This window comes from Meyerozyma guilliermondii, genomic scaffold, assembly GCF_000149425.1.
Source record: "Meyerozyma guilliermondii ATCC 6260 scaffold_6 genomic scaffold, whole genome shotgun sequence".
Classification (NCBI taxonomy): domain Eukaryota; kingdom Fungi; phylum Ascomycota; class Pichiomycetes; order Serinales; family Debaryomycetaceae; genus Meyerozyma; species Meyerozyma guilliermondii.
Genome location: NW_001809795.1, coordinates 467,880 through 479,048, shown reverse-complemented (window position 1 = coordinate 479,048; position 11,169 = coordinate 467,880). Strand labels below are relative to the sequence as shown.

The window sequence follows — 11,169 nt, the reverse complement described above, 5'->3', positions numbered from 1 at the left end:
TTAATAAGGTAAGGCTCAACAACGTTGGAAACCAAAGAAGCCAAATTGTAGGCATTTCTAGCCATGGCAATCGACTGGGCTCTCAAACGGGTGGATGACATTTCACTGACAATTGTGAAAGCCAAAGGACCCAATTGTTAAGGCATAGGTTGCAACCCAAATTTCTGTGAACGTAGCCTGGACCCACTTTACTGTGGAGTTATGTTCTGCTGGGATTGCCAAGATACCAATGAGGAAAAGAACCACCACCAATACGAGGTATCCGGAACAATAAATGGTTCTTCTTCCAAACCGAGAAAGCAAAAACCACGACCCAATACAGCCACAAAACGCAATACCGGTGGTACCAAGATTCAACTTGTAAGTATCATTTGAATCCAAACCAGCCTGGGAGAAAAAGTAGGAAGGAGAATATGCAAAAGTGGAACCCGAAAGCACCTGACCAGCAAATGCAATACAGACGATTTCTGTTCTCCGAAGATTTGTGCCCTTAAAAACCATAAGGTAACTTTTCCATCCTTTGAAATCGTCGTCTTTTTGGCTTTCCTGCTCCACTTCCAAAGCATTGGTGTGCACCATAAGGGCCACTCTGGGCTTGGCTTCGTGAGCAATTGACTTGGCACTGAGTCTTTTGACTGCTTTTTCGGCATCTTCAATTCGTCCATGTCTCACCAACCACCATGGAGAATTTGGAGCAAGAAACGTCAAGATGAAAAGAGGAACCGGCCAAACCCATTGGATCGCAAAAGGGATCCGGTACGACCATTCGGTGGTATTTGAAACCAAACCTTGAAGAACTCCGGCTGCAATAAATTGACCAATTGCCCAGCACATATTGACATAAGCAGTAAGATAGCCTCTCAAAGCCAAGGGACAAACTTCTGAAGAATAAGTGGGACCCATAGTTGCAAAGATACCCCATGGGAGTCCACACAAGATTTGACCCGCCAACAACACCTCGACCGAGGGTGCAAAAAAAGTCACAAAAATGAAAGCAGACATAACCACCAATGATCCCATAATTGTTCGGCGATGGCCGAATTTTTCAATCAAGTACCCATTGGCAAAAACTCCAAAAATCGTACCAACAGAAGAAGCACATCCCAAAGCAACTTGCCATCTTCCTTGAAGTTCGTATTTCCCATCGCCGACCGGAACTCCGTATTTTTTTTGAAAAGATGGATACGCAAAAAACGAAGACATCAAAATATTGTCGTATCCCTCCATAATGATGGTGGCCGACATCACCATTGACCAGAAAATGGCCTTTTTGTGGTATTTCAATGCCTCTTTCACCGTCATATCGTGCTCGGCATTGGTGGCCTGCTTGGCCTTGTCCATCAAAGAAGCAACTCTTTCAGCCTGGCTCAATTCGTTTATGGAGTTGTTCGTCAGCGCCATCTCGTGATGGGCTGTAGTGCCCTTTTCGTCAACCATAGAAGAAAGTGACATGGTATTGTTTGCATTGACGGCATGCGTTCTTTATATAGATTATGCAAGTTGCAGCAGGGGAAGATTAAACTGTGGGGTTTACGGGAAAATCAACCGGAACTCGTTGTTCTCGTATGGTGAACTTTGCCCTCGGAACTTTCTATCAGATCTGGGCGCCGCACCGGCGCATTACCCCGGATCCTAAATTTGTATTAACGGTCGCACTTCCGAGGGTTTCTACCGCATTGTTGCGACCCCCCATCACTGAAAAACCACCAAAAGCACCGAAAAGCACCAAAAAAACACCGAAAGAAGCCTGAGTTCACATCCACATACTCCACACGGTTTCTATTCCTTACGATTCCATTTAATTCGCCGTCCATTATTTGGCGGTTAACCCAAATAGGAAGGCAACCCCACCAACCCTCGGAAGTGGAGTACCGGGGGATCTCCACGATGTCAGTCCCGCTTCCACCCCATTTTATGCACAAGCGATGCCCCACTCCTCCGCCCCCACTTTTTCATGTACCCCAGATTCTATCTCGTGCCCAACCCGAGATTTATTGCGTATGCTTTTCCCGAGCATTTTTGAGCTAGCATTATATATACAGCTTTGTGGGGTAGTTGCTGATCAAGTTTGAAAGCATCGAGAATGGAGCACGTTTCTATTGATCGTCATATTGAATCCGATACCAGGTTTTCCCGCGGAATGTGGGAATTGAAAAATGGCATTTCCGCTAATTGGGCTGTGGAAGTTGTCAAGTCTCAAGTGAAAGATAGTGAAATTCACTCTGTGGCCGCAACAAGAAAGATTTGGAACCGTGGAGCCACCTTGAACAACCCCACTATCACGACAAAGGTGTCCCTGCCCATGGAAGGTGTCATTGGTTTGGAGGCTTACCATCACCAAAGTGCATATCTCCGCAACGGAGAACCTCGTTACGAACTCAATTCGTTGTCTCCTACCTCGGTAGATATCTCGGACAAGGAAGAAACCGTAACTTTGAAGGCAGGTTCGGTTTTAGCTTCGGTTTCGAAGAAAGACTTTGGCATTGATTTTGTGGGGGATTCCAAAAGTTTGACGAAACTTGGTTTCAGATCGCTTGGATTTATTGAAGATCTGAGGTACCCAGATCCCAAGTCGCTGTATGGCAAGGCTCGAGGCTATACGGTGGCCCAACTCCATTTGTCGGTGGGCGAAAAACTTTATGGGTTGGGAGAAAGATTTGGACCATTTGTGAAAAATGGACAAAGAGTTGAAATGTGGAATGAAGATGGAGGCACCTCTTCTGAGTGGACCTACAAGAATGTTCCATTCTACCTCAGTTCCAGAGGTTATGGAGTTTTTGTGGACAATTCCTCAAATGTCACTTTTGAACTCCAGTCGGAAAGAACCACCAGAGTCAATATTGCCGCCATGGGACAAGGAATTAGGCTCTATATCATCCACGGACCCGATCCCAAAACCATCTTGGAGCGCTACACCAATCTTACTGGAAAACCAGCGCTTCCTCCAGCTTGGACTTTTGGGCTTTGGCTCTCGACTTCTTTCACCACCGACTATGATATCAAGACAGTTCTGTCGTTTATCCAGGGAATGAAAGACAGAGACATTCCGCTCAGCACGTTCCATTTCGACTGTTTCTGGATGAAGGGTTTCCAATGGTGTGATTTTGAATTTGACAAGGACTACTTTCCCGACGCCAAAGCCATGCTTTCCAAGTTGAAAAAAGATTTTGGTATCAAGGTTTGTGTGTGGATCAACTCCTACATTGGTCAAGAGTCGGCGTTGTTTGCTGAAGCCGATTCCAATGGCTATTTCATAAAAAATGTGGACGGCTCTTCGTACCAGACCGACCTCTGGCAGGCAGGTATGGGAATTATTGATTTCACCAACCCCAATGCTTACAAGTGGTTCCAAGCCAAGTTGGAAAAGCTAGTGGATCTTGGAGTGGATTCGTTCAAGACCGATTTTGGCGAGAGAATTCCATGCTTGGATGTCAAATACCATTCTGGAGCCGACCCGGTCGCCATGCACAACTACTACACTTTGTTGTACAACAAGTGTGTGTTCGAAGTTTTGGAGAAGAAGTTGGGAAAACACAAAGCTTGTCTCTTTGCACGCTCAACTTCAGCCGGCGGCCAGCAGTACCCTGTTCATTGGGGTGGAGATTGTGAATCCACATTCGAAGCAATGGCCGAAACTTTGAGAGGAGGTTTGAGTCTCACTCTCTGTGGTTACGGGTTCTGGTCGCATGATATTGGAGGTTTCGAAGGGTCTCCAGATCCTGCTGTGTACAAGAGATGGTGTGCTTTTGGGTTGTTGTCGAGTCACTCTCGTCTTCATGGATCTGGGTCCTATAGAGTGCCATGGAATTTTGACGACGAGGCGTCTTCCGTGTTGTCCAAGTTCACCAAACTCAAGCTCAGCTTGATGCCTCACATTTATGGAGCTGCAGTCAATGCCCACAATACCGGAGTCCCAGTCATGAGAGCCATGTTGTTGGAATATCCTAACGACTTGTGCGCGCAAACTGCCGATACCCAATTTATGTTGGGAGACAATTTACTTGTGGCTCCAGTGTTCAATGCCGAAGGAAACGTCAATGTCTACTTGCCAGAGGGCAAATGGTATGGTTTACTTGACGGAAAAACCCGCGATGGAGGTTCTGGAAAGTGGGTAGCAGAAGTTCACGATTACCACTCGTTGCCAATTTTGGCTCGTTCCAACTCGATTTTTGTATCCAACGACAAAGCTACCACCCCCGAGTACGCATGGAACGAAGACTTTATTGTCAATATGTTTGATATTCTGGAAAAGGGCACTTTGGTGCAAATTCCAGATCCCGTCAAAATCGGCGAATTTGCAGCCAGTGTCGAAGCAAAGAGAATTGGTCAAGATATCGAAGTCAAGGCTACTGGAAAGTTCAAAAAGGGATTCCAGGTGAAGATTTTGGGCAGCGCCGGCAAACCAGTTACTGTTAAGAATGGAAAGGTTGTCGGCACCGATGCACATGGAAACACTGTTGTTAAGGTGGACAATGATAAGGCAAGTATTCGATACTAGATTCACTAAAAAGAGGTAAAGGTTTATATGTAACAGCTTACTACTTTCGTCAAGCTAAAAAGGTTAATATATGACTCGGTTTCTTCTTTTCAGTAGGCATTTTTCAATATTTCGCAGCCATTATCTGATTCGCAGATTCGCACCATTTCGCAGCCATTTCAACCATTTCGCAACCTCGCGAAATTTCGCAGCCATTTACTCATCGACATTCATTAATCCACGTATCTACTCAAGCAATTAATTGAAACCAATAGACCTATTCGACTCATATATCCATTCAAGCCAATATCAACTCGAATCAATTATTCATCGAATCATTTTCTGATCGCCATAATCTACTCGCACCTACTGATCGAAGCTGTATTCGCAACAATAGGAGCCTTTATTTCACATTTAAATTATCAGCCAGTCCCAGACTCAGCTTAATATAGTTGACATTGATCTGAATACAGGTACTAGTCGCAACAACCATATCTCACTCACAAGTGCCGTCAATCATTTTCATTCTACACTTTCTATTTTGATAAATAATTCATTAAATACACAGAATATCTAGTAATGCTCTTTTCTGCATCTTCTAGTATGCTTCTAGATGCTCAAAGGTATGATCGGTTGATTTTCGGCACATTGTGCATCTTGTTCAGGGCTCCAGCCCACACATGGGGCCATCCCAAAAAGGCAGCTAGGCCAGTTCCCCACACTGCCAAGGCAGGAATACGACGGGAGTATAATTTGGAGTATGTAGTAATTGCGCTCATTGATGTAATTGATGTTGAATAAGCTAGCTCCCACGCCTTTTATGCCTCATGGCTGCGAAAAATCGCACCACTCGAATTGAAAATCTGGTGATTGGTGTATGGATGTGCTTGTCACGCCAGAAACCGTTTTGCAAAAAGAATTCCTAAATCGATACGAAAAATCAGACTATCATTCATCTACACCAACACATCGTAGTTGACCCAATTTCGCTCTCAAAAGACCAATAATTCTCCAGTTTTTGCAACATATTCGACCGTCTCGGAATGTCCCGACACCCAGACACCACCGAATATCACACCACAGGTCGGGAAAACCCGTTAAGGTTAGCCCGGTTGCATACGGCTGAAACACCAGTTGAGTTTCGGGTTTTCGCTACAGTTTGCTGAAATCACCACCTGAATTTCGAGTTTCTCGGCTACAGTTTGATAATACAAAATACATTCATAACTAGTTAACCTTTTCCTTTTCCAAGTATTCCTGTTGAAGTTGGAATGTGTTGGAGCTGACATCACTATCACGCAACACTGCAATTCTCATTCCTGCCAACATGTTGTGTGCAGCATTTGAGTGTCTATATACAGCTCCGTTGAAAGCCTTGGTAGCATCCTTACCCAACGATGCTCTGATGAGGGCTTGACCTCCAGGATGTTCCTTGATAAAAGATTTACAGTCGTGAACAATACCAGCAATCAAGATAAGTCCGTCTTTCTTGGATCTCTCATTAAACTCTTCGCGTTCCATCACTGGGAGAGCATCCACTTGTTCACCCCATCTCAATTTCTGGCGCATTTGCTCCAACTTCTTTTCTTGTTGCTGGAGTAAACCTTGTTCGATGGCATTTTGACTAAAAGTCTTCAAGTTCCAAGCCATACCAATCTTAGACAATCCCCAAATCACCATCTTGGTTGGGTCGTATTGGTACCATTTCAATGCGTTTCTGTAGTCCGAGGGAAACTCGTGGTGGAAATTGTGGTAACCTTCACCAAAAGTAGCCAAAGCGGTAATGACGTGGTCACGAGGGGTTCTGCGGTCATCGAATGGTTGAGAGCCGATCCAATGGGCCAATGAGTTGACACAGAAGGTAGCTTGTTGAATAACAAACGATTTGAAGATTCCTCCATAAATGAACCCTCCCCACCAGTCACCCCAGAAAACACCAGCAATGATAGTGGGCAATACAAGTGACATCAAAAGCATCAAAGTAAGGTAGTGACGATGTTGAAATCTAACTACCCAGTCAGAAGTCAAATCGGAAATGTCAGCACGTGCACGGTTCTTTGGATTGGCCTTAACCAACATCCATCCCATGTGCGAGTACCACAATCCTTGACGAGCATCATAGGGGTCTCTTGGAGTGTCTGTATAACGATGGTGAACTCTGTGAGAGTGAGCCCACCATTTGATCGAGCCTTGAATGGCACCAGCACCAACAATGGCATAAAATAACCTCACAGGAGTTGAAGCCAGGTAGGCTGTGTGAGAAAATAAACGATGGTAACCAGCAGTAATTGAAAGTCCCAGCGCCAAATACAATATAAACCCAAGAAGGGCCGTTTTCCATTGAAGAGGATGTTTAGTTGCTTCCCACATTCCATAGAGTGGAAATACAACAACCAACATCAAGTTCAACCAATTAATATGTTGGTACCAGTTACTAAATGTCCATGGTTGATCGGAAATATGGGTTTCCCGAGTATATTTCTGACGTTCGGCCTCATCCTTCTCTGCCAAAGTCATCTGTTTCATTGAGTCTTCCGTGATTTGGTCAGCAGTAACATTGACAAGAGACTTTGTTCCCATCAAACGACCACCCACACCTGCCGCCACAATTCTCGGGGTCTTGCGGTTGGTGCCAGCAGCCAAAGCGTTCAATTTGGTGATGTCTACAGAATCAACACTTTCCGACATGATGATTGGCAATTGTGTGGCACCTGCGCTGCTTTTATCTCATCTGTCATTATGCAGGCCTCAAACGAAAATGTTGGGACCGCATCCGGGTCCCAAAAGCAATTCCGCCCCTTTTGGGTAATCCGAGGGCGACGCACGTGATCCAACAATACGATGGCGCAAGCAACCCGAGGGTCATGCCGGGGGGCTAATCAACGGCTCCTGACCTCGGACCACTTGTGCTCGGACATGTGGAAGCCTAAGCCCGCCCTGTCACAAGATCATCATTTATAAAACATAGCAATTTCACGTTCTCGAAAAATATTGCGGTTTTTATACTTGGGCTATGAAGGGTCCTCATGCATAATTTGGCAACCATGGCTGCTAAATTGCATGTATATAAGATAGGGGACGCTGCCTAAATTTTTTCGGTGCCCTACTAAATACAGGAACGATCGAATGCTTATCGTGTTACATAAGCAGTGATGGGGTGATGTATAAGTTTTTCGGACTAAAAATTGGTGCACTGGTGTTCCCCGCAGGTCACAGATCCCAATTTTCAACAACGTTCCCTGTACACTGTGGCAAAGTATCGTCCTCGATTGTACTTGCAACATTTATTGAATTGTTTTTATCTGGTTAGGACGTGTTCAAGTACCTTCCGTATACGAGATAACCTAGTAGAATTGACTTCTATTAGCCATTTTTCTCATTCCTACCCACCGCAACAGTCGTCGACGAACTTCATTATTGCGCAGGCGCCGCCATTTCTTGCATTTGAATCTACTTGGTATTAGTCATAATGCCTAATCCTTTCCTGAGGACACCTCAATCGCCTCTGCAGGCGTCTAGAAAGCCGTCGGTGGTCGAACTTCTCTCGCTGCCACCGCCACTCCCATCCCCCGACCACGACGATGTACACAGCTTCAGTCTCTCGCGGCACACAAGCATGTCTTCCGTGGCCACTGGTGCCACGGGTGACCGTAGCCGTGGATCTGTAAGCGCTGGGACCACATCTGGCGGTGTAGACTGGAGTGATATTAAGCTCAGTGAACTCACCGAGCCACAAAAACTCATCTCTATCAACTCGGGCTACACTGTTCAGGAAGCATTCAAGACACTTGTCACCCATAACTTGACGTCGGTGCCGGTATCGCTTTCCAAAACCGATTCTTCTGACTTGGAAAATTGTCTCTCGTTTGATTATTCCGACCTTAACACCTATCTTTTGCTCCTCTTTGGTAGGGCTAGATTGGATGCATTGAGTGTAGACGAAATCAACGTGGAGGGCTCGATGTCGAAATTGGAATATGCTCAACAAATGGTTAACAAAGCCAAACATGGAGGTGAGGTGCCGGTTGATTTCATTCTCAGATTGCATCCCAAAAACCCGTTTATTAAATTCCCCGAGCAGGAAACTCTTTATCCTGCCATGGAGGCATTGGGAAACGGTGTTCATAGAGTGGCCATTACGAAGGATTCCAGTCCTCATGCTCCAATTACTGGTATTCTTTCGCAGCGTCGTCTTATAAAGTACATGTGGGAAAACGCTCGTCGATTCCCATCGCTTGACTTTCTTATTAACTCGACAATCCAAGACCTCAATATTGGTCTGCTGAATCCCTTGACTATACATGGTGACCAGCCATTGATCGATGCTCTTCAAAAGATGTTCACTGAACGGGTGTCATCATTGGCAGTTATTGATCGTTCTAGGTGTCTTATGGGTAACATTTCCATCGTGGATGTGAAGCATGTCTCTAGCTCGAAGAACCAGGATCTTCTCTTCAAGTCGGTTCTCAACTTTATCAGCTACAACTTATCACAAAAGGGTATTGAGGCCGGTCAAGACCAGTATCCTATATTCCATGTTTCCAACCAGTCATCACTCGGCCGAGTCATTGCAAAACTAGTGGCCACCCAATCGCATCGGTTATGGGTGGTGGAATCCCGTCAAGTGAAGCACCATGCTTCGTCTTCTGGTGGGTTTGGTTCCATCTCCGGAACCCGTTCCGGCTCCATTTCTGGTGCGTCCAGTGCAGGACCCGTGGAAGCAGCCCTCAGTCCGCAGTCATCCAGCAATAATTCTGCTGCTGCTGCTGCCGCCGCCGCCGCTTCCAATCCTTCGACAGGATCCGGGTCGGTATCCGGATCTGTCTCCGGAACCAATTCCGCACTGGGCACGGGTGCTGGCGATCTGGGACTCCCAGGAAAGCTCATAGGAGTGGTTACACTCACGGACATACTTGGGCTTTTTGCCGAATCGAAATATGGTAAGAAAATTGATCCTGGACTTGCCAGAAGGCAAAGAAGACGGTCTTCTACGTCAACACGGTCAAGTATTGATACTACACAAGGAGAGATTTTCCGCAAGTCGTACACAAAGCAGGAAGGAGTGTTTGGTAAAGAATGAACCAGAATAGAGGTAGGAATAGCAATATACTTGACGAAGGTTGCAGTTGCTGCAAAAATTGCACACGAACCACAAAGCATCTGCAGGCGCCCCGCGGTTCTCTGCAGGAAACAACCACGCCCCCGGCGTATATGCGTGCACGCCACGCGTATTTCACGTCATGCCGAAAATTTTTCGCATCGGAAAATTATATTTAAACCCCCCTAAAATCTTTTTTCCTCACTAATTTAATCATGGGTAAAGAAAAGACTCACGTCAACGTTGTTGTCATTGGACACGTCGATTCCGGTAAGTCGACCACCACCGGTCACTTGATCTACAAGTGTGGTGGTATTGACAAGAGAACTATTGAAAAGTTCGAGAAGGAAGCCGCTGAATTGGGTAAGGGTTCTTTCAAGTACGCTTGGGTTTTGGACAAACTTAAGGCTGAAAGAGAAAGAGGTATCACCATTGACATTGCTTTGTGGAAGTTCGAGACTCCAAAGTACCACGTTACTGTCATTGATGCCCCAGGTCACAGAGATTTCATCAAGAACATGATCACTGGTACTTCTCAAGCTGACTGTGCTATTTTGATTATTGCTGGTGGTACCGGTGAATTCGAAGCTGGTATCTCTAAGGATGGTCAAACCAGAGAGCACGCTTTGTTGGCTTACACCTTGGGTGTTAGACAATTGATTGTTGCTGTCAACAAGATGGACTCCGTCAAATGGGACAAGAACAGATTTGAGGAAATCATCAAGGAAACCTCTAACTTCGTCAAGAAGGTTGGTTACAACCCTAAGACTGTGCCATTCGTTCCTATCTCTGGATGGAATGGTGACAACATGATTGAGGCTTCTACCAACTGTCCTTGGTACAAGGGATGGGAGAAGGAGACCAAGGCTGGTAAGTCCACCGGTAAGACTTTGTTGGAGGCCATTGACGCCATTGAGCCACCTCAAAGACCAACCGACAAGCCATTGAGATTGCCATTGCAAGATGTTTACAAGATTGGTGGTATTGGAACGGTGCCAGTCGGTAGAGTTGAAACCGGTATCATCAAGGCCGGTATGGTTGTTACCTTTGCCCCAGCTGGTGTCACCACTGAAGTCAAGTCCGTGGAAATGCACCACGAACAATTGGTTGAAGGTGTTCCAGGTGACAATGTTGGTTTCAACGTTAAGAACGTTTCCGTTAAGGAAATTAGAAAGAGGTAACGTTTGTGGTGACTCCAAGAACGACCCACCAAAGGGTTGTGACTCTTTCACCGCTCAAGTTATTGTGTTGAACCACCCTGGTCAAATCTCTGCTGGTTACTCTCCAGTTTTGGACTGTCACACCGCCCACATTGCTTGTAAATTCGACACCTTGTTGGAGAAGATTGACAGAAGAACCGGTAAGAAGATGGAGGACAACCCCAAGTTTGTCAAGTCCGGTGACGCTTCTATCGTCAAGATGGTGCCATCCAAGCCAATGTGTGTTGAGGCTTTCACCGACTACCCACCATTGGGAAGATTCGCCGTCAGAGACATGAGACAAACCGTTGCCGTCGGTGTCATCAAGTCTGTTGAGAAGTCTGACAAGGCCGGTAAGGTCACCAAGGCTGCTCAAAAGGCTGCTAAGAAGTAAG

The 11,169-nt window shown here is 45.8% G+C and overlaps 5 protein-coding genes across 5 annotated transcripts; 3 read left to right on the top strand and 2 right to left on the bottom strand. All coding sequences in view use genetic code 12, as the record gives it.

The window, feature by feature from the left end:
• Positions 1 to 102: 102 nt before the first annotated feature.
• On the bottom strand, positions 103 to 1,452 carry PGUG_04873 (uncharacterized protein; the record flags this gene model as incomplete). The annotated part of the gene is made up of 1 exon (XM_001482868.1): positions 103 to 1,452. The coding sequence occupies one exon, from the start codon at positions 1,450 to 1,452 to the stop codon at positions 103 to 105; it is 1,350 nt and encodes a 449-aa protein (XP_001482918.2).
• Positions 1,453 to 2,083: 631 nt separating this feature from the next.
• Positions 2,084 to 4,498, top strand: PGUG_04872 (uncharacterized protein; the record flags this gene model as incomplete). The annotated part of the gene is made up of 1 exon (XM_001482867.1): positions 2,084 to 4,498. The coding sequence occupies one exon, from the start codon at positions 2,084 to 2,086 to the stop codon at positions 4,496 to 4,498; it is 2,415 nt and encodes an 804-aa protein (XP_001482917.2).
• A 1,206-nt stretch (positions 4,499 to 5,704) lies between these two features.
• Positions 5,705 to 7,165, bottom strand: OLE1 (stearoyl-CoA 9-desaturase; the record flags this gene model as incomplete). The annotated part of the gene is made up of 1 exon (XM_001482866.1): positions 5,705 to 7,165. One exon carries the CDS (start codon positions 7,163 to 7,165, stop codon positions 5,705 to 5,707), a length of 1,461 nt encoding a protein of 486 aa, XP_001482916.2.
• A 781-nt stretch (positions 7,166 to 7,946) lies between these two features.
• Positions 7,947 to 9,557, top strand: SDS24 (Sds24p; the record flags this gene model as incomplete). Its single annotated transcript, XM_001482865.1, has 1 exon — positions 7,947 to 9,557. The coding sequence occupies one exon, from the start codon at positions 7,947 to 7,949 to the stop codon at positions 9,555 to 9,557; it is 1,611 nt and encodes a 536-aa protein (XP_001482915.2).
• A 233-nt stretch (positions 9,558 to 9,790) lies between these two features.
• TEF2 (translation elongation factor EF-1 alpha) lies at positions 9,791 to 10,756 on the top strand (the record flags this gene model as incomplete). Its single annotated transcript, XM_001482864.1, has 1 exon — positions 9,791 to 10,756. One exon carries the CDS (start codon positions 9,791 to 9,793, stop codon positions 10,754 to 10,756), a length of 966 nt encoding a protein of 321 aa, XP_001482914.1.
• Between the last annotated feature and the right edge of the window lie 413 nt (positions 10,757 to 11,169).